Raw genomic sequence first — 21,326 nt, forward strand, 5'->3', positions numbered from 1 at the left:
ACTCTGTGATAAGCATTGCAAAGTCAGAGTCACAGTAATTCTCTAGGGTAAAGATCCCAGACTAGGAATATAGACATCTTCAGTGAGATCGGTTAAAACTCAAAAGGCCGGCAGCAACTTAGCCTGGAATGTTGGAGTGTGCTGCAGATAAAGAGAAGTGTCTCAGCATAACCCGTGACTTCACTGCTTAGCCTGCTAAAAGGACCACTTATTTTAACTATACCTATGTGCTATATTTCCTTCTCTGATCCTAACCAAGTAATTGCAACCTAGGAAAAAGACTAATTTAGTAAGCAAGCCAACTATAAACAGCTCAAGAAGTTAAGAAGATTCTTAACTTACTTCAGCAAACAGGCAACAACTCAGCCCACCTTGGGGGCAGGGCAGGCCGTCTTAACTGACTTGCTCCCAGAGGGAAACTGCTATCCTGAGAAAGAATCAGAGCTGAAAATCTCCTCTGTTACTCACCAAGAATGAGCATTCTGGGACCACTCAACAAGTCTGCACCCCTAACCTTTACCCTCAGTCCTGAAAATCCTCAGCTGCCTATAAAACCCCCTCGACAACGCACCACTACGGCCTCTTCTGTCCCCTCCTGGCAGGAGCCGGGAGCCCTGTCCACTCGCTTTCTCTCTAAATCAAAGCCTGTGCCTTGCTCTCCTACCTGGACTGTTTGTGAAGCTCATTCTTCGGCTCCGTGAACAAGAACCCCGGCATCAAGAACACAGCCACGCCCAGGCCCGCACGGCCTCCCGACTGTTCCCGCAGTTCCCGGCACACAGCCTGCCCTGCCGGCCCACACCCCGGCTCACCGCCCTCAAAATCTCCATCTCCGAGTCCATCTCACAGGCAGGGGCGCCCTGACCTGCTCTCCCCGATGGGCCATGCGAGCTGGCAGCAGAGAACAGCCCTTCAGCCCTGTGGCACCATCTAGAAGATTCTCTGGCCCTGAGGAGGTGTTCAGGCTTTGCTAGGAGTCACGTGCTTGCACACGGCCTCCCCTCCCAGCTTTTCTCCCTAAGATGGTGTCTGGGCGAGTTGGGGGAACTCACAGGTCCCATGACTTTGGGGAAGGGGTTCCCCGCCATGGCGCAGTCCTTGGGTGGGCCAGTGGGTGCTGACTGGTCTCCATGGTGACGACCCTCATCGTCCCAGGTGCAGGTGTTCCCGGCCCTGGACCTCACCCTGCCTTCATCCCATCGGCCACGCTGAGCTTGTGCCCCATTACTAGACCGCACTCCAGGGCCCGGGACGTGGAATTCCCTGGGCACATGGCCCCAGCTGCGTCCCACTGAGTGCGGTTCGCGCTGCTGGTGAGACGTAAACCACCTCAGTCGCTCAGTAACAACTCGGGCAGACAGCGGAGGGGAGCACAGAGGTTGCCCAAGGGACCACGGCCGGCTCTCCCTTGGCGCTCTGGTTCAAAGAATGCAGGGGACTCAAGACCCTGAAACTAGACCCGGCCTCCCAGGTCGCTGCAGGGTGTGCTTGCCAAGGTCCGCTTCAGGCTTTGGAGCTCCCTGTCAGCTCTGCGGGGCTTACAAAGGCGGACCGTGGCTCTCCCCGCAGGGCAGACTGGCTGGAGGCCACCCGGCCCTTCCGCCCAGCGGCCCTCTCTCCTCCCCCAGGCAGGGACCTTTTACTTCCCGGCCGCTCTAGTGCCTTTGCTCCGTGTGCCCAGCTCAACCGTGGCTGGACTGAGGGGGCAGAGAGAGGAGCTGGACTGAGGGGGCAGAGAGAGCACAGGCCCGGTGCTACTGTCTGGTCTGGCTTAGGACAGCTTGCTCCTCCTCAGCAGGTGCTCAGGGATGGCCGCAGGCCGGCGGACAGCAGACGTAGGGTTAGGTGGGACTTCTGGCGAGGACTGGCTGGAGGTGAGAGTGGGAGATGCAGATTTCCAGGGGAGGAACATCCCAGGCAGAGGGGACAGTGGTGGAAGGCCCCAGGCTCCACCTGCCGGTACTGGCTTTGAGGACAGGGGAAGAGGCCAGAGCCCAGGAGTGTGGGGGTCTCCAGGAGCAGGGAGAGGCGAGCAGGCGCATCCCCCCCTCAGAGCCTGCAGAGGGAACGCAGCCCTGCATAAAACGAAGTCGTCTTGATTTTAGCCCTGTGACACTCGTGACAGACTTCCAATCCCCAGATTTTAAGAAAATACATTTGTGTTGTTTTAAGCCACTGAGTTTGACACAACTGCTATAGCAGCCACAGGAAATGCACACAAACCGTGGTGCAGTGGGGGAGAAAGTGGCGGAGGACATGAAATCACAGGCCTGAGGAAGGGGGAGGGGGCGCTGCCCTCACCTAGGACGGGGGAAATGGGCGGAGAGGGGCAGCGTCCCTGCCAGCCTGCTCATAGCGGCACCCCGGCACCTGGCACCACGTCACACACGGGAGACCCTCAGCTGAGGTTTGCAGCATGACATAGGTTCATATCCTGAACAGAGTCCAATAAATCTACAACATGGGGTTCTGAAGTGATCGATTCAGATGTTTGAGCACATACTCTTCACATTGGCCGACTGCATCCAGAAGATCATTCATTTCACTGATCGAAGCTGAGGTACTGTCATGAGTTGACACCAGGAGAGCGAAGCACTCAATGTTCCTCTGAGTTGTCCATGATTTATAATGACGTCTGCACCTTCCTTATAACCTTGACTGAAGCCTTGTTGAAGAGTAACAGCTCTGCCAGCATCTACTCCATCTCCATAACCCTCCCGCCACGTAGTTTTACTTGGACTCGTCTCTGCATGTGGCCCCACCATTCCCGCTGCACTAGGAGAGACTCGTCTGCTTCCCGGTCAAACACGTCCCCCTCCACTCCAGGGCCCCGGACCCAGGGAAGCCCTTGAACCCACGACATCACCGAGGCAACCACGGGACAGCCGGTGCCGTAAGCGCTGTAAGTCCTTCTGGTCCGAGGGGCCGGGCCGGGACCGTGAGTCGTGGCTGGCAAGGAGGTTTGCAGCATGAATGAACGTTTTAGGGTGCTCTGTAAATACATGCGGCATGCAAGAGTGAATAAATCATTTTATGAGGCTGAGCTAGGAACCCCCGTCTCAAGAGGCTCCTGGGGGTGGGGAGCCAGAAGAGGGTCTGCAAGTGCTACCCCTTGCCAGTCTCCACAAATGAGGCAAGCTCCAGTGGTCCTGCAAGGCTGGGCCCTCCATGGGCCCTGCCCAGCCAGCATGACAGCCACCCTGGGCTGCTGGGCCACAGCGCTGGGGGAGCAGCTCACCCCCTCCTGCTGCCCTCCCGTCTGCTAGCCTCTTGGCCTGCAGGCCCTCCCTGCCCACCACATACACTATATACTCGACAGCCCTTCTGGGAACATATGTCTCTATCCTGCTCTATTTCCCAGACCTATTTAGTGCTGGAACATCTTCCCAGACCCTCTGGCCCCAGAGAGGATTCTAGCAGGTTCTGAGCCTTCCTATGGGAGCAGAAGGGCCTGGACAGCCCTGCCTTGGGCCAAGAAGGCAACTCTTGGGACCTTTAGTCCCCTCTTCCAGCCCTGGCCAGTAAGAGTCTTCTAAGGGGGTCAGTAAGGCAGAATATGTGGCATGTCAGAGGAGGCCAGGCAGGGCAGGATGCCAGGGCAGCCCTGGCGCCTGACAACTCTCTCTCCTCTTGGTGCCAGGGTTTCCATCTGCCCAATGGAGAGAAGCTGCATGCAGCCGGCTTTGATCATTTATTAGACATGTTTGCACTGAGTGCCCACCACGTGCCCTGGGCCCTGCTCCCAAGGAGCCCACCCCACCTGGATGAGGATAATGTGCCCTGAGCTGGAGGTCACCTAACCTGTGTGGGTGTGCCTGCCGGAGCCCCAGCCTCATGGTCCCTGGGCTGCATGGTGACAGCGGCTTTGGGGTCTCGGGCCCCCCATTCCTTGTTAAAGCTGTTTTCCTCCTCCCAACAGCCACCCACAGGGGAATGTCTGTATTTCTTTCCCAGACAAAACCTTCTTCTCAGTGGTCAGTGAGGTTAACGGCTGCTATGTGAGGTATCAGCTGATGACCAGGCTGTTAACTGTCAGCTCAGGTGCTGGGTGACAGCTTACTTGAAAGGTAAGATGTTTGATGGTGAGGCTTAATGCTGATTGGGGTTATTTGTAACAAAGAGATCTCTGAAGACAGAGACTGCTGAGGACAGACAAGCCAAGGAGTGAAGCTCTCAGGCTGGCCGGTCGGCTCCCTGGCAGCCAGGCCCTGGGGAAGCCTCTCCCCTGTGAGACAGGCCCTGCAGGTGGGAAGAGCCCAGGGAAGATGCAGTCCTCACTGAGCACAGGGGGGTTTGGGGCTCAGACAGAGGAGCCAGCTCCCCCAGGACAGAAGCAGGCCTCCCCATGTCTCCCTAAACCTGGAGCCTCACACTCCCCTCTAGAAGGCTCGGGAACGGAGAGCCTAGGGGGCGTCTAGAGGTGCAAGTGAAGGGAAGCTAAAATAAGCAGGGCTGGCTGGGAACAAAGCGGAGAACAGCTGGGTCTGGTGCCGCCCCGCTAGGCTTCTGCCCTGGATTGGGCCAGAGGGACCCTGGACTGTGGGGCCTCAGGAACAGAGTGGGTGGGGGACTCGGCACACTTACACACTGCTGAGACCCAGCCTGTCCCACCCACCCGTCCTCGGTGGCCTGACCTCTCCTTCCCACGCAGGGCATCAGAGGAATTTTCTCCAGGGAATGGGACCAGCCAGGAGATCGCGGGGGCCACAACCTTGAGCTTCTGAGTGGTTCCAGGGGGGCTGCACGCAGGCTCTGCAGCCAGACTCCCTGGGGGTGGCGCCAGATCCCCAGTGTGAGTTTCACCTCCCACAGTCCCAGTTTTCTCATCTGAAAATGGAACTCCTGCCATCGCATGGTGGCTGCAGGATGAGATGGGGTAGGAACGAGGAAGCGCCTGGCCCAGCAGGTTCAGCCACACCGCCAGTGAGCCCTTTCCTCACTCGCCTCCTGGCTACCCTCATGTGCCAGTCCCAGGGAAGCTGGAAGGAAACGCCTCTGCTCTTAGAGGCCTTGCCAGGCAGACTCGGGCCCCTTTCCCTGCCGCGCGAAGGCTGTGTCTCCTCCTACCCTCATGGCCAGCTCTGGGCTGGGCAGGCTCAGAGGTCCACTGTGGGTAGGCATGTTCATCTTTTCCCAGTCCCACCAGGCTGGGGCAGAGGCTGAGAGGAAGGGCTGTGTGTGCAGGGGGTTCAGAAGCAAGGCACTGGACCTGAGCCATTCTGAACTTCTGGGGTGGACAGTGGGATGACCGCTGTGTCTGGGGCACTGGGGGCTCCCGCTCAGCCTGGTGGGGATGGGAGCACAGGAGGGCATCACGGTGTCAGGGCAGAATTCACAAGGTCGGCCGATTGGCCAGAACGTGGCCCACTTGGAAGGGAGGTGTGCCCGGGGCAGCAGGTGGGGGCCTTAGAGCTGCCTACCACGGTCTGCAGGACTTAAGGGAACGGGAATCAAGGCCAGAGTCCATGCTTGAGGATGAACAAGTGGGGGAGGGGAGGGGGTAGTCAGGCTAGGCAGGGGGCCGAGAGCCTGGCAGGACCACCCAGGACCCCGGCAGGGCGTTCTGGGAGCCCAAGAAGGCGGCTCCCTCATCCGCTCCTGCTGAGGCAGCCTGGTCTCACGAGGGGCCTGGAGGGCAGGTGCAGGGGACCCACGTCTCTGCTGGGAGCGCCCTCTCTCGGAGCCCGCTCTCCCAGGCACATCCTCATGCTCCCTGCTCCAGTCAAGGACAGTTTCACAGTTTCACAGACTACTTCTCACCTCCTGTACCTCAGCCCAGTGGCTAGTGCTGGCAGGGGAAGGGCCAGCTGCCCCCCGACCCCAGGCTGGTGGCTAGGTAGGGCCACCCTGGGGGTGACGTGAGGCCTTCACGTCCTGAAGGCCACAGCTTCCCCTTGCCAGGCCTTATGTGGGCTTCCCCTTCCAGACCCCAGCACCTTCCTGGAGGTCATGTGGCCTGTAGGGGAAGGGGCTGCGGGACAGGGGGTGCCTGGGATGGGGGAGAAGCCTCCCTGTGCACAGCACCCACCTCCACACCACCAGGGCCGGAAGCGGAACCCAGAAAAGAACAGGCCACTTTCAAGTTCCAAATTGGGCTCCGGGGGCTGAGAGTGTGTTTGGATGTAAAAATAGAAGCACGGCTGTGTGCGTGGGCCCCACGTACCCCACCCACGGGGTCGCTGTTTTAAAACAGAACTTCCTAGTGTGGTCTGCCTGGCACTGTTATTCTAAGTAGAAAACTTACCCACACAAACCTCTCAGAGGGTGAAGCAGCAGCTGACATGGGCTCAGGGGTGCTGATCCTGGCTGGCAGGGTGCAGACTTTGGGAGGTGGAAGGGGCCAGGCAGGGGGACCTGGCTGGCCTTTGGGTAAGCCCCACAGCCCCACGACTTCATCTTCCTTCCACCAGCAGGGCTGGACGCACACCGTGCGCCTGCCAGGAGAGCCCTCCCAGGCCACCGGGGCCAGCTCAGCCCCACCGTCCCTGAAAGCCTCCTCTGAGCTCGTCAGCCCGGTGCCTCTCTCAGGCCAGCTGAGAAGTGAGCAAACGCTGACGCACCCACTCAGGTCGGGCCTGTACTGGCCACAGGGGCTGGGGGTGGGCAGCAAGGCAAACTGGGTACAGGCCCTGCCCTCCAGGTGCTGATAGTGGGCCACCCGGCCACACACCCACAGACTGGGGCCTCCCACCGAGGGAGCCTGTGGGCAGAGCTCTGCGCAACAATCCTGGGGCCCCGGACTGACGGGGTCCTACCCCCAGAGCCGTGGGCCTGGTTGCGGTGGAGGTGTTCAGGAAATTCAGGGAGTCCCGAGCAGTGTGGTGGGCAAGCCGGGATGTAGGTGGGCACCTGGGCAGGAGTGTTGGGGCACTGGGGGGCTCCCTGGGACAGGATGCTGAGCTGGCTCTCCTGGGAAGGAGGCAGGAGGGGTGGGGGCAAGGGGCCCAGCTGAAAGAGCTCTGGCTTGGAACTGGACGGATACCCCAATCTGTGAGCCACCCCCACAGCCCGCTCTGGTCACAGCACCCATCTGCTGCTTTCCTCTAGGTTCCAGCCAAAGAAAAAACACCCCCACCTCCCACCCAGGGCAAGCAGCATGCTGGGGGCCAGGCTGCGGTTCAGCGACGGCCTGGAGCCTGAGGCAGACAGCCAGGGCGCACACTGCTAGCTGGGCCCCTGGAGGGAGTCCCAGCCCCAGGCCTGTCCTCATAGCCACAGAAGCAGCCTGCTGCCTGTGAGTGAGGTCCAGTCCTCCCTCCTGGGCTCCCCCAGAGCCCAGCAGCCAGCACCCCCCAGTCTTACCCTCCCTCACGGCTGGTCTGTGTAGCCGGAGGCCCAGCCCAGGACGATTGCAAACGGCACTGCTGGAGGGGGCTGGGGGCTGGGGTGGGAACTTGTTGCCCAAGGCCCCTAACTGAGCAGGCAGGCTGCTCGGGGCTGGAGTGGTACAGCCTGTGGCCTTGGCCCCACCCAGGAACAGGCCTGCCAAGGGGGTTGAGCACCCCTCTTTCCCAACCCTGGCCAGCCTGGCCAGAAGGCTGGGGTTGGGATGGGTGAGAAGATTGATGCCTCAGGGTCCTCTGGACATGGGGCTCCAGCTCTGCCTGGACCTGCTCTGTCCTTGGGCTGTCCCTTGGGGCCTCTGTCTATTCATGTGTCAACCACTCATGGAGTGTCTACCCTGTGCCAGGGCAGCGGTGAGGCCCGGGGGAAGCAGCAGGGCCTTAAGACCTGTGAGGTGACACTCCAGAGGGGACCTGGTCATAAGAAATAACAATATACAGGGGCTCAGTAGAAAGAGGAAGGAGGGACATGAGGATGGTGGATAGCTCTGAGAAGAGGAGTGAGGAAGAGAGGCTGAGAAAATGGTGCTGAAGCAGAGACGAAGGGAAGTGGAGAGGTGAGCCACACAGTCTGGAGAGAGTGATCCAGGAGTGGGCAATAGCAAGTGCAAAGGCCCTGAGGTGGGGCGTGCTGGTGCGGCATGAGCAGCAGGAGGCCGGTGTGGCGAAGCCAGCGTGGGTCTAGGAGGAGGCGCATAGAGAGCAGGCAGCGAGGCTGTGCAGGCCAGGACTGTGGCATTTGCTCTGGAAGGTTCCAGAGTGGAGAAACAACATGGGGTGGGGAGGGGCTGAGGGGGGCAGGAGCCACTAAGACCTGCAGGCGGACAGGCCTCGGGGTGAGCGCTATGCCAGGAGCTCTGGCGCACCGCACCAGTGTGGAGCCCTGCTCCAGGAGTGAGGCAGCCACGTGGGGTCCCGCTCCCACAATGGCCTCTGTGGGCTGGGAGAGGATTTCAAGATCTCTGGGGTCCACGTCCAGCCCTGAGAGCCAGGGCCAGGATGAGGTGTGGCCCCAGCACAGTGGGGGTAAGTACCTGGGGGCCGAAGGGCTGGTGTGCCAGACATGCTACCTGCTCCCACCTTCCCCCAAACTTCTCCTGGCAACTCTCCAGGCCCCTTGTTTTACAAATAGGGAAACTGAGGCCTTGGCTGCCAACTCTCCCCTGGCCTCTGGCCATCTGACCCTGGTTGGGCCCCTTCCAGCCATCCTGCCTTGGCCCTGGTCTCTTGCTGGCAGGCATGAGCCTCCGCCCCACGCCTGTGACCAGGGCCTGGCCCCTTGGTTTCTCTGGTCTCTCCCACTCCCCTCCCCTCTGTTAAGCACTCCGACCAAGTGTGTCACGGTCAGTTATCTGGTTCTAAAGCGGGACCTGTGTCCCCATCCCCCACAGCTGTGAGGAGAGGCCTTGTTGATTGGGGGCCTCTCAGGAGGTAAAATGGTCAGTATGGTAAGTGCCCTATTTCCTGGGCCCCACGGTACCGGGGCCAGACCCCTGGGCCGTGGAGTCCGGTCCTGTCCAAGGTTGAGTCCCAACTGTAAGAGGCTGAAAGTGTCCTGGAGGCTCTTTTGAAACAAAAGCAAGGTTCCCTCCTCTGCCAGGGTTCATCCCCTGCCCCTGCCCTGTGCCTCCTTACCTGAGTCAGACGCTGCCTCCTCCGGCAGGATCAGGATCAGGGGTTGGGGACAGTGCCTCCTCCAAACCGGGCCACAGGTGTCAAGCGGCGGGACACACATGCTGCTCTTTCACTTACCTGCATTTACTGAGCACCTACTGCGCACTATGCGCGGAAGGTGTGTCTGCCTGCAGCCAATGCCTGTCTTCTTCTCCCCGGGAGCGGGGGTGGGAAAAATTTGGCTCCTCACCCGCTGAGGCCCAGGCCCCCGCCTCGAGCTGGTGAGGAAGTAGGTGGGGGACTGTGGGCACCCGGGGCGACAGGCCAGGGCAGATGGGATCTGGCCTTGAGCCTGGGGAGGGGCGGGGCTAGGAGCCCGAGGCGGGGCGGGGCCGGGTTCGTGGGCGGGGCCGGTAGTCTGGGAAGGGGCGGGGCCGGGAGCCCTGGGAGGGCGGGCCCGGGAGCCCCGGAGTCTGGCCCCCAAGCCGTCAGCGGCCGCCTGGACGCGGGGTCGGCAGGCGGGGAGAGAGCCTCGGCGGGTAAGGCACAGCTCGGGGAAGCGGGTGGGCGGGGCGCGATTGGGACCCTGGGCCGGCTGGGGTCCCTGGGCTGGGGTCCTGCCGTCGGGTGCTCTGGCGCCTGGTGTCGCCCCTGCGCGGGTTCGGGGCTGTGCACCCGGAGGCTTAGGGGTGGGGGCCGGTGGCGTCGCGTCTGTTCTGCGCCCCTCTCGTCCCTTCGGCCCCCACTTCCCCAGGTTCCTGGGGCTCGGAGGCTACCGCAGGCCCCCATTTCGCGATCCACGCGACCGAGTCTCCAAAGGCTCAGGCTCGGAATTTGTTCCCACCTCCTCCCAGTAATCCAAACTTGCCTTCCCTCAGCCCCCTCAGCAAAGGTGGGAGAAAAGCCACTAACTGCAGCAGATTCACACTGAAGCGTGAGTGACTGATAGGCCCGTGGCCCTGGGGAGTCTGTGACTCTTATTCTGGGGAACAGGGAGTGTCAGGGAGTAGGGCAGAGTGGGTGGGGGGTGGAGGCTGGCTGCAGCTTTCCACAGGTGGGCCAGGCCCCCCCCAGCAGCCCAGTTCTCCCCCTGGTGAAGGGGCGCGAGTAGTCTGCTCCTCTGGGGTGCTGAGGGCCTGGGCGCTGTTGCAGTGTGCCAGCCTGGAGCCTGCCCCCCGCGGCCACCCTGTGCAACCTGACCACCTTGCTCACCTCCCCTCTCTGCTCCATGCGCTCAGCTGTCAATGCTGGTGATGTCCCTGCCTGCCGGTCAGTGGCCATCCTGAGTATGCCCCTCAGGAGTGGCCCTGGGTGAGGGCCCTGTGGATGACACGCGTGTGATCTTGTGATGAGGCATGTAACCAGGCCTCAGCACCAGGGGGGCCCAGGGAATGTTACTGTGGTGATGATGAATGTGTAGAATTTTTTCACCACAGTCTGAGACCAGGTGGCAAGTTCTGGAGTGGGAGTTGGGATTCCAGGTCAAGGCCCACCTGGCACGGCTCAGTGTGACCCTGGCCAGCCCTCTGTCCTCTCTGCCCAGGCTGGGCTGGGCTCTATCACCTCCTGGCTCTACCCCTCTGTGTCTGTTACCAGGACCCCTGGGAAAGGGCCCCCAGGAGCCAGCACTGCACTCCAGGTGGGCCAGGGGGACAGGATGGGGGCTCTGAGGGGTGAGGACTCTGTCAGACTCCCCGTCCCTGCCTCCCTGTTGCTTGGTTCTGAGCACACCCTGGGGAGAGGGGAACACGGGCAGACCCAGTTCTGTCCCAGCCAGCCATCTGGAAAGAGGGGTGCTGACAGTGACTTCTCGGGGAGTCTCTCAGACCTACAGGGTCAGGGAGAGGCCCACCAAGGAGGCCAGCCTGAGGGGGATGGACGGAGGTCAGGTGGACTGCAAACCTGCCTCAGCCCTCCCTGTTTACGCAGAGGAAAGTGGGGTGCTGAGTCAGCTCCTGCCCTCCCCTCCCCCACAGGGACGCATGCTGCACGCAGGCTGACAGATAGGAACTGAGGGGACACAGAGACGATGTGGCCCAGCCTTGTTTACAGAGGACCTGGGTCCTGAGTTTGAATCCAGGTGTGTTCGTGGCCAGGTGGCTTGTGCTGAGCCTCGGTTTCCTGATCTGTAAAATGGAGGCAGTGAGCCACTTTCTGCGTTACGGGTGGCCCTGAATGTCCGAGGGGCTGGCGATGGCACGTGGTCGGTGTTCAGTGTGTATGAACCCCTGGGGTGCTTTCCCTAAACTCTCAGCTGCTCAGCCGCCGCAGCTGGGCCACCTCTGCTTGGGTGGGGGTGGGACTGGGCCTGGAGAGGCCTGGGGTAAAGGGCAGGTTCCCAGGTCCCCACCTGCTTGGGTCTTATGGCAAAGGCCTGCATCTATCAGAAGCTGCCAGGGACAGGGAGTCACCTGGGTCTTCCTGGCTTTTGTCCTTGAAGCTCTGTCATGGGATACCAAGGGTCAGTGACTGCCCCAAGCCACGCCCTCCCCTCCCTGGCTGGCTGGTCGGTGGCCCCAGCACATGTATGTAACCCTGGAATAACCCGGAACGGGGCCAGCACTGTGCAGCCCCACTGAGGGAGGTAGGCTGTAGGTGGCATGGAGTGCAGGGTGTGCGGTCAGGAGGGGTCTCAGAGCGTGGGTGGCCATGAGGGTAGGACAACTGAGGCAAGGCTGGTGGGAGGGAGGGAGGTAGACCAGTTTGACCAGAGTGGCCTGGTGTGTGCCAGATGTGAGGGTGTGGATGGGGACCTGGGTGAAAGTACAGAAGGGCCTGGGGGACAGGCAGAGGGAGCTCTCAGGATGCTGGACTCCTGCCCCCGGGTTAGGGTAGGTGGCCTGTCTCCAGAAAGCCTCTGGATCTCTCCAGTGGCCCTGACCAGGCCTCCAAGGATTGGGTCAGTCCTACACGTGGGCCACCGAAGTCCCAGAGGTGGGGGCAACATCCAGGCTCTCTGTGGCCTTGGGCAGCCGGGCCGGCAGCACCGCCTGGTCGCCCTCCTCACCACTGCAGGCCCGTGTGCGGGAGGGCAGACAAGATGCCGGCAAGGTACACAAAGCCGCCTCTTAGGAATGAGGACCTGGGCTTCCTCAGCCAGTTGCACTCCTTGACCGTTCCCAGGTGGTGGAAGCCCCTGGCTCACACACACGGTGCACTCGGCCGAGGGCCAGGCTCCCATGCCTCCCTGGACTCCTGGAGCAGTGTGAGTGAAGGCTCTCTCGTCGGGGAGGGCACCCCAGGGCTAGAGATGGCCTGGGCTCCCAGGAGGGGCCGAGGGTTGCCCACCTCCTTCCTGTGCCCCAGGACCCAGAACTTCTGAGGCCCCAGCCCTGAGGCCCCTGCATGGGCAGCCCCTGCTTGCCCACGCCCTAGGTCCCAGACCCTGCGGGAGCCTGCTGACAACACTGCAGCTTCCTTCACCCCTGACCCCAAAGCCAGAGTGGCTGACCTGGCCCACTCGGGCCGGCTCCCCAGGATGTGGGTGAGCCCACACTGGGGGCAGCGGCCTGGGGAGGTCCCTGGGCCCGCGGGATTGGCAGGGCACACTCCCAGCCCCTGTAGCTGGCAGTGCTCACAGTTCATGCGGGGCCCTGGCCTGACGCCTGGGCCTTTGTCGTTCCACTCCAGTCCCAGCAGTGGGCCCCCTCAGAAAACTGCTGCCCCCACCCTCCTGTCCCTCTCATGATGCCAAGTGCCCTGTATGCCAGGTCCTGGGCCAGGCATGGGCCCTGGGAGTAGCCAGGCCAGAGGGAAGGAGCTGCTGCAGGTAACAGCATCTCACCTGTCCAGTCCACCTTGCCACTCTGTCCCTCAGAAGCAGTTTGAAAAGAGGCGTAGGTGTCTGTCCTGCTCGGCACTCAGGAGACTCTCCCTGTCCCCCTACCAACCTGAGTGCCTCCTCTGAGCTCCTAGCCTGTTCCCTGGTCACCCTATTTGCCTCCCCCTGCCCTACTGGGAACTCACACAGGACAGGACCACAGGTGAGGGCCTGTGCCTTGCGGCGCCCAGGGAAGGGCTGAGGGCGGGTGCGGGCTGTTCCAGTGGGAAGTCCCAGGCGGAACGTCCCGGGCACCCCCACAGACCAAAGCCCGGCAGTGGGCTCTGCGGCGGGTGGGGCTCTGTGGCCAGGCTGGCTGCAGCCTCACCAGGCACCCTCTGAAGGTGGCTGTTGCTCCGGCCTATGCTGAACCCTCCTCAGCATCTGAGACAAATGCGCTCCAACATCCTGGAAGGCCTCTGCCACCCAGGCCTGCGGAGTTTCCGATCGAATAATAGTGGGCTGTGCTGCAGCCTTGCTCAGGGCTCTCCAGGTTTCCATCCCAGCCCCGCCCCCTCCCACCCCAAGAGCTCCCCTCACCACCCTGCCGCTGGGTGTCTACCCACCCTACATGAAGTAGTTCCTCTCTCTGCAGCTGTGCTCTCCTAGAAGTGCGTGTTGGGACCAAGACTGGGTTCAGCCTGGGCTCTCCCAGCCTCTGGCCACAGTGGGGACCTGATCTTTGGGTCCTGAGGTGCAGCCCAGCAAGGCTGGATCCGCGGCTGGCAGGAGAGTGGTGGGGAAGGGGCCAGGAGAGGAGGCCCCCGAGTGGCAGGTGGGACTACAGCCCTGTGTGGGAGCCACGGTGTGGCATGCCAGGAGACAGTGCTCACCATGGGTTCTGGGGGATGGCCCTCCCTAATCCCAGCTGCCTCCTCTCCTCCTGTTTGAAGCCAGAAAAGGAAGACCCTCTCCAGAGGGGCAAGTGGCTGGCACTGGGGCCCTGGCTGCCTGGGCCCCCTGACAGCCAGGTACACACGGGCAGGCAGGCTGGCCGGTTAGGTGGGTGAAGAGAGGATGGAGTGGCTGCATCCCCTGAACGTCAGCACAGGATGGGAGGTGGCTTCCCATTGCCATCACCATCTGGCCTGAGATCTCTAGGAATGCTGGGTGGCTGCCCGGTGCTGGGGGGGATGCATGGCAGATCTGGCCATGAGCTAGATGCAGCAGAGGGCCTCCGAGACCTGGCAGCCGGTGTCAGGCTACCAAGGCCTCCCTGCTGGCCCCACCAGCTCATCAGAGCCATTGATTCTGGGGGTTGAGACTCAGCCTCCAGTACCCAGTACCCTGCACCCTGTCTCAGGACGTTATCTGTGCTATACCCCTCCAGCCACCCTCTCCTGTAAGGACCTCCTCCCCCTCTGCCTCCTGTCTCCCCTCAGATCTCATCCCCAAGGAAGGACACACTACTCTGGGGACCTCACCCTGATACTTTGTCACCTGGCATGCACCAGGCTGGGACCCCCAGCGCAGGCTCCTTGCTACACAGGGGAGCTACTCAGGGGTGGGCCATGGGGAAGGACACTCTGAAATGACTTCCCTTGGGGTCTCACAAGGACGTGGCCCAGCTTGGTTCCAGACCTTGTCTACAGCTGCCTGGTCCTCCTTTATAAGAGCCATCCCTGGCTGGGGGGCAAGTACAAGGAGGGCACCAGGCTGGGGGCAGCTCTGGGTTCCGGCCCACTGGGCCTCAGTGCCAATGGTCCTGGTGTCCACTTGCTCTAAAATGGAGTGCGGGATAGAGGCTGTCCCTGACCCTTCCTGGAGTCCCAGGTGCCCGGCCTTGGCAGCTTTGCCATGTGGGGTAAGGGCTCTCTGAGACCAGTCTTCCCGTTTCCGGAGAACGTAACCGGGGGGTGAAGTGCTGTGGTCGGTGGCGGCCTTGCTGGCTCCGGGAGCAGGAAGACTCTGGGGAAGGAAGAGGGTTGAGAAAGGAACATCCCACCCCCGGGAGGATCCGGGAGGCCCTGTCCTAAGCCCGAGGTCCCTGCCAGCCGGGCAGCAGGACTGGGGGCTCGGGAAGCAGGAGGGTGTGGCCCCGCTGAGGGCCTGGGTCCGTGGCCTCCATGTTGACCCACAGGGGCCCCCTGGGTGCCAGGCTGGGGCTGGCCCTGGGGAGGGTGGGGCAGGAAGTGTGGTCCTGGCCCTCCTGGTGGGCAGCCTCATGGACGAGCCCCCACCTGTCACCAGGCCCCAGGACCCTGCCCCCACAGACTGCTGGGCACCCCTGAAGGCGTCGCCCCCCGGCTAGCTGTAGGGCAGCAGGGGGTGTCCTGGGGTGGCCTGAGCTGGGACTGAGGACCAGACAGGAGTTTGTCAAGTGGGGACGATAGGAGGTCAGGAAAGGACATTTGAGGTGTCTGGCTTGGTTGAGTACCAACCGGGCAAGGGCTTGAACTTGAGCCTGAACACAGTCGCCTTTGAGAGCTCTTGGTTGTGGCTGGGACGGTGGCTCAGAGTGAGGTGCTGGGTGGGGGAACGGGAGGGTGGGGGGGATGCAGATCCCACAGGATGACAGGCCTCGGACAGGGTACACTGTGCAGGATGCCAGGATGGCCAGATGGAGACCCTCTGCCCCTGCCCTTTCCTGTCTGCTGTCCTGTGGTTAAGGACTAGGCACAGACCGCCCGGGAGGGGCGGGGGAAGCTGGGGGATGGGCCCCTTTCCCGACAACCAGGCCTCCTGCCAGACCCTTCTCTCTGGCCTCTGATCAATGGGGCAGTGTGAGGGCGTGTGGGAACTAACAGGCCAGGCAGCCAGGCCCTCTGTGGGCCCGTGCGGAGGGGCAGACGGGAGCGGTGGCTGTGAGTCATCAGGGCCAGCAGGCAAGCCAGGGTTCCCAGGCCAAGGAGGAGCGCTCTGCAGCTCTCGGTTCCCCAACACCGGCTGCTCCTCCTTCCCTCTTTGGCCCCCTTCGGTGCCTCTTCCTGCGTCCTGCCTCGGGCTCCCTCCCTTCTGGGCTTGTCAGTTTCCCTGCCTCTGTCCAGCCAGAGACCCAGGCCTGGGAGAGGCCACAGCCTGTTCTCTCAGGCCTCTGCCACTGAGCCAGGCAGAGCAGCTGGCCGCTTCCTGGGGGCCCCCTCTCCAGCCTGTGGGTGACCCCAGGAGGAGCCAGTGCGAGGCCAAGCCCCAGCCCAGATGTGCGGCCAGCCTAAGACTTACAGAGAACTGACAGGTGACAAAAGCAGCGGGGATGCAGCCGAGTGAGAAGCTTAGAGGGCAAATAAAAGCTGATCAACAGCATCAAAGAATACGGGTGAAAACAGCTCAGAAATGCTAACATTAGGGATGAAAAGATAAATGTGAAGGGATTGCCGCTGAGGAAAGACCCAACCAAACGCTGAGTGAGTGGAGGAGGGGAGGGGTCCCTGTCCTGCACACACGGCCTGGACAGGCTCTGGCCCCAGCAGGGTGAGCAGGAGGCCAGGGCCCCACTGGACAGGTGGTAGACTGGGATTCCTGGGTAAGGGAGGAGTCCAGGGACCCCCCCAGTGCTTGGACTGCTGGCCAGAGGATCCCAGATTGGGGGCCACACCTCTGTGACCCTGGGCCCTGGTGCCCTGGGCCCGGATCCAGAAGCCCTGACCTGGTGGCATGCTGTTGGGTGCCTGGGAGTTTTATGGCTTCCTGTGGTCCACGGGATGCCCTGGCAGGAGGCTGACAGCATGGAGGGCTCGTCAAGCTGTGCTGGCTTGGCACTGGCACACAGCGGTGTCCACGCAGCAGGCCTGTTGTGGCTCCTGTGAGGAGCAGTGGAGCTGGACCTCTCTGGCGCCTCTGTGCCTTCCCACTGCAGCCTGAGCTCCGTGGCCTCAGCGATCCCTGGCGTGTTCTGTGGTTGTGACCTCGCCCTGGTGCTGGCATTTGGGTGGAGGCAGGTGGCCTCCACCCCCAGAGGCACCGGGACCCAGCGCTGCGTCAGATGTCTGTTGCAGAGTCCCTGTGAGCTCCTTCCTTGGGTCTCAGAGTGCCCTTACCAGCAAGACCATTTGGGGGGATGAGGAAGTTAGGCTCAGGGAGCCAAGTGACTTGACCAGGTACCCAGGGCAGGAAAGTGAAGCTGGGGTGGTAGTGCAGGTGCTCAGCCAGGGGCAGGTCTGAGATGCCATCCACACTCGGTTGGGCATGTGGCTCTACAGGCAGTTCTGGGACAGACCTGCCCGTGGCCCTGCTGTCTGAAGGTGCGGGACTGTTCTTGCCCCAACCCCAGGTTCCTGCACAGGCTGTTCCCTGCCCGAGATCCCTCCCACGTGATCTCCTTGCCTGGCTCCCTCATGCGGAAGATTGCTCCCAGGACGCCAGCTGATGTGTCACCATGTCTGGGTGGAACAGGTCATGAGGATGTGAGTCAGAGGTGGCTGCCTCCCCAGCAGATTGGGAGCCCCAAGTGGAGGGCGAGGCCAGCTTGCATCCTGGGTGAAGGGTATGGTGTTTGCTGCCTCCCTCTGCTCCAGTACCAGAGGGACTTGGGGGCCGGGGTGACCCTGTGTGCGGATGGACAAGGCCTGCCTGACTCCAGCCCTGCCCAGCCCAGGGGTGGACAGCATCGTGCCATCCTCTGGCCCCCCTGCTCCTTTAGCTGCCCAGTGGGGTTCAACGGTGGCTCTGGAGGGACACTGATCAGATGTCCACACTGCCTCCCCCACTCACCCGAAGCATGGGACTCTCCGTCCGCACAGCCCAGCCCCGAGTCCGGCCTTGATGGTTCTGGCAGCACCGGGACAGCCCGAGTTACTGATGGGGACTCGGAGGCTCAGCGCTCTGCTGCTTTGCCAGGGCTTGTTCTGGAGCGAGCACCAGACCCCCACACCACACCCTGGTGTGGCAGCAGCAAGCAGGGCGGGTGGGGACCCGTGGCCCAGAGAGTCTCCCGACCAGGCTCCCCGTGGGCTCTGGAGATGAATTTCAGCAGAAGCAAACTCTGAACCCACCAGGGAAGCCGGTGCCCGCCTGCGCCCGCATGTGTGCCCCACCCCCGAGCGCCCGGCATTCCACCCAGAGCCCAGTCCACCTCCTCCAGCTGCATTGGGGGCTGCTGGGCTTTTTGCCCAGGTGGGGGCCAAGGTCCTCCTGAGGGAAGGCCCTGGGCTTCTTCTCCACCTCCTTTTGCTCCTTAGAGGCAGGCTTGGCGGGAAATGCCTGCTGTCTGGTCTGGGGCAGGGGGTGGGGGTGGCCCTGGGCTCCGGTCCCATGGGCAGTGCCGGCTGAATGGCCGTGGCTGCAGCACACTCTGCCCCGGCTTCCTCAGCAGGAGAGCGGGAGAGTGTCCGCACTTGGGCAGTTGGAGATCGAGTGCGCCGTGGATCGATGCACTGGTCCTGGGTGGGCATTCTAGAGGGGTGCTCCCTGCCCCAGCGCATCAGCTTAGCCCTCCTGTAACAAGAGGTGTCTGTAGGCTGGAAGGCACCCTTAGTCTTCAAGATTCCCCTGCCTTGGCCTCAGCAAGTAGGGAACCTGTTCCTACAGAGTGTGCGTGTGACACGCTCAGGAGCGCTGGTAACCTCTGCTCCTGAGTGGGCCAGCCTGGGGCTCGTGGCAGGGACCAGGCCCTGTCTGGCTGGGGAGGCGGGCCGGTGCCCAGCTCCAGAGCCGCAGTCTGGAGCTTTCTTGAGCACAGTATGGTGGGTGCTCAGGGAGTCACATGCCAAAATGGTTGTGAGCAACAAGCACGGTGGTCTTGGGAGAGGAAGGGCAGTGTGGGCTGAATTTGGGGAGATCCTCCTGTCTATGGGCTCCTCATCTGTCGGGGGTCCACTTGACTCAGACCTCAAAGGAGATGGTCTCTCCCCTCCTGGATGTCCTGACAGAGGTGCTTGGTGGCTTTCCCACCCGACCACATGCCTGGCCCTGGAGTCTTGGCAGCAGCCCTGGGCATCCTGCTCTGCCTGGGGCTCAGCCTGCCAGGGACTGGGGTGTGATCGTGTGTAGTCTGGGCCCCATGCCTGCTTTGCTGGGAATGGTTGCTGGTCTTGCTTTGTGGACAAGGGCAGTGAGCTTGTTCAGTGTTCCCAAGGGCCTGACTGAGGTCACTCTAGTGGAGTCCAGGCCCTGCTTGGTGGGCAGCAGGGCCCCCACACTGGGCATCTATCATGCAGCCAGAGGTCTTGGAAGGATGGTGCAGGGAGCAAGATGAATGGTTTAATTTAGCCAATGAGCCCCATGAACTGGACCCCATGGAGAGTAGGGGGCGTTCAGCTTATTAGGGTGGGGCTGGGATTGCTCCTGCTGCAGGAGGTGCCCATGCTGGGCACACTGTGAGGGACAGACACCCGGAGTGGCTGGATCCCAGAGCTGATGTCCAGGGAGGGGCAGATAGTCCCAGACAGACCAGCAGTGCTGCACTGAGCAGCAGTCTGTCCTCAGACAGGGGAGAGGGTCCCGTGGGGGGCGGAGACCTGTGTGTAGGTCACGGGCTCTTGCATGCTGTTGGTGTGTTCCATCCCGAGGTGGTGCTGGCTGGCCGAGGGGCTGAGGAGGCTGGAGTGGGGCCAGGGAAGCGGAAAGGATGGCACGCCAGGCCGAGGCTCCTCTGCCCTCCGGAGCAGGTCCTGACACTGGGAATGCGCTCAGTGGGGCCAGTGGTGGGCAGGGAGACCGAGTGCTGGAGGTCTAGACCCACACGGGCAGGGTGAGGAGCAGTCGCCTGGCTCTGAGCATGCACGGTTCGAGAAAACGCCCCCCTTCCCGGTGTGACCACGACAACAGGCTGCCAACCTGACCCCAGTGACCAGTGGTCCCTGGGATAGCCCCGCACAGGAGCTCTCAGCTCCGCTCTGCAGATGAGGAACTGAGGCTCAGAGAGGGCCACAGGGTAGGAGAGGACTGAGCCAGGCTGGCCCCAAGGAAGCCTGTACTCTGCCCACTGCACTGTCCTGAGTCCCGCGGGGCACAGGCGGGGCAGCCCTCTCCTGTGGTCAGGAGCATCTGTGCAGGGCCTCAGGCCTTGGGGTGCCCATGCCAGCTGCAGTGCGGGACAGTGGGCCCTTTCAGGCCAGGTGGGACAGGGCTGGCAAGGAGCCAGGACCCCGTGGGTGGACAGGGCCCTCCTGTCAGCACTCCGGAGCATTTTTTCTCCAGTGATTAGTGCTTGTCAGTGTCAGGATGAACTGAAGTGTGAATCCTGAAACGCCTCTACTGCTTGTGGTTTGAGGCAGGAGAATGGCTCAGGCAAGCGACACCACCAGCCTGCACTTCCCCTAGAGCAGGCCCACCCCTCACCATAGCCTGGACCTGACCCCCACAGGGACGCACTGGCCTGGAGCCCCTGCCCAGCCACCGTCCCTCCTGCCCACATGCTGCTGCCTCTTGGCCAGGCCTGAGCTCCTCCTGGGAGGCCTTGCCTCTCCAGGGTTCCAAAGGAGGGTGCTCTGCACCAGGCTTGGGGCTGCTGGCAGCCCTGGCTCTGTGGGGGTCCCAGTTCTGTTCCACATGCTGAGCCAGCCCTCTGCCCTTGGCCTTTGAGAGATGGTGCCCAGCTTGGGAACATTTCTGGAGGCAGCATGGGAGAGGGAGGCCCTGGGTACTGCGGAGCTGCTGGGGCTTCCAGGGGTGTGTGGGCCTGTGAGTCCTTTATGGGCCAGAGCTGGAGGGCCAGGAGTCTCAGTGTAGACAGCTCACCCCTGCCCCCAGTTTGGCCTTGACCCTTAGAAGCCCAGGCCACACGTGGACAGCTCTTTCCCTAGTTCCCTTTGCCCTCAGATGTGGGAATGGCTGTCCTGCCTCCCTCTCCTATGCTGGGAAGGCCTGAGAAACCCCTGGGGCCCTCCTAGACCCCAGCACACCACTGTCTTTTGGTGCCCCAGTGCTTGCCTTGAGTGCTTACCTGTGCCAGATGGTGGCTTAGCTTACAGAGCAGAGAGCCTGGGGCTTGGAGGGCCTTGGCTGCAGCCACACCGGACATCAGTTCTCGCTGAGGGCCAGATTAGCTGAAAGTCACAATTCTTCACTCTGACAGCCATGTCAGGGGTATGGCTGTGACCCTGGGCCCATCTGTCCATCTATTCATGTGTCTCCACATGTGACACTGTGGGCAGGGCTATGCTATTAACTTGAGATTTCAGAGAAGGTGGTAGGGTTCTATATTCTGTTTTCAAAGGATGAGGGAGCATTTGTTGGAAGGGATTTATTCCTAGGTGAAGATTTCACATACTGGGAAACGTGTGGCAGGTTCAGAGGCAAAGCTCAGGGCAGGAAGCAGGGGCCAAACCCCATGCACCAGGCCGGGGAACCAGCCTGGCTTCTGCTCCGGGGTGGAAATGGCTTGACGGAGCTGAGAAGGGCTGGCTAGGGATGTGAACACAGGTCTGGAGGTGGACCCAGAGGTCTGGTGGGTGTCGGCCGGGTGCAGCATCCAGTCTTATGCACGGGATGGTGGGCGAGGGAACATGGGCCCGCACAGGGCGAGAGCACCCAGGAGGCCAGCCCGGGTTTGCTGCGCCCAGCAGGACGCCCGCCGGGGCTTCCCACAGAGCTGACCTAGCTGCCCCGCAGGGCAGGCCCTGGTTGCCAAACCCATTATGAATGGAGGCCTGCGGTTGGTCCAGGGGAGG

The 21,326-nt window shown here is 62.1% G+C and overlaps 1 protein-coding gene and 1 long non-coding RNA gene across 4 annotated transcripts in view; one reads left to right on the forward strand and one right to left on the reverse strand.

The window, feature by feature from the left end:
* Positions 1 to 2,141: 2,141 nt before the first annotated feature.
* On the reverse strand, positions 2,142 to 9,269 carry LOC118974118 (uncharacterized). Its single transcript, XR_012131890.1, has 2 exons — positions 8,979 to 9,269; positions 2,142 to 2,992 (listed from the first exon to the last, which is right to left on the reverse strand). It is a non-coding gene; the product is annotated as an uncharacterized lncRNA (long non-coding RNA).
* Positions 9,270 to 9,387: 118 nt separating this feature from the next.
* SH3BP2 (SH3 domain binding protein 2) overlaps positions 9,388 to 21,326 on the forward strand; it is a 32,484-nt gene continuing 20,545 nt past the window's right edge. The window contains exon 1 of one of the 3 annotated variants that reach the window (XM_036992232.2): positions 9,388 to 9,496. Coding sequence is in view for 1 of the 3 variants with exons in the window: in XM_017647064.3 (XP_017502553.2) it covers positions 17,083 to 17,120 (38 nt within the window). In the remaining 2 variants the exon portion in view is untranslated. Of the gene's footprint in view, positions 9,497 to 16,998; positions 17,121 to 21,326 lie in introns of those variants that run through there. The other 2 variants (XM_036992240.2, XM_017647064.3) reach the window with 2 other exon arrangements.

This window comes from Manis javanica, chromosome 5 (assembly GCF_040802235.1).
Source record: "Manis javanica isolate MJ-LG chromosome 5, MJ_LKY, whole genome shotgun sequence".
In the NCBI taxonomy this organism is placed as follows: domain Eukaryota; kingdom Metazoa; phylum Chordata; class Mammalia; order Pholidota; family Manidae; genus Manis; species Manis javanica.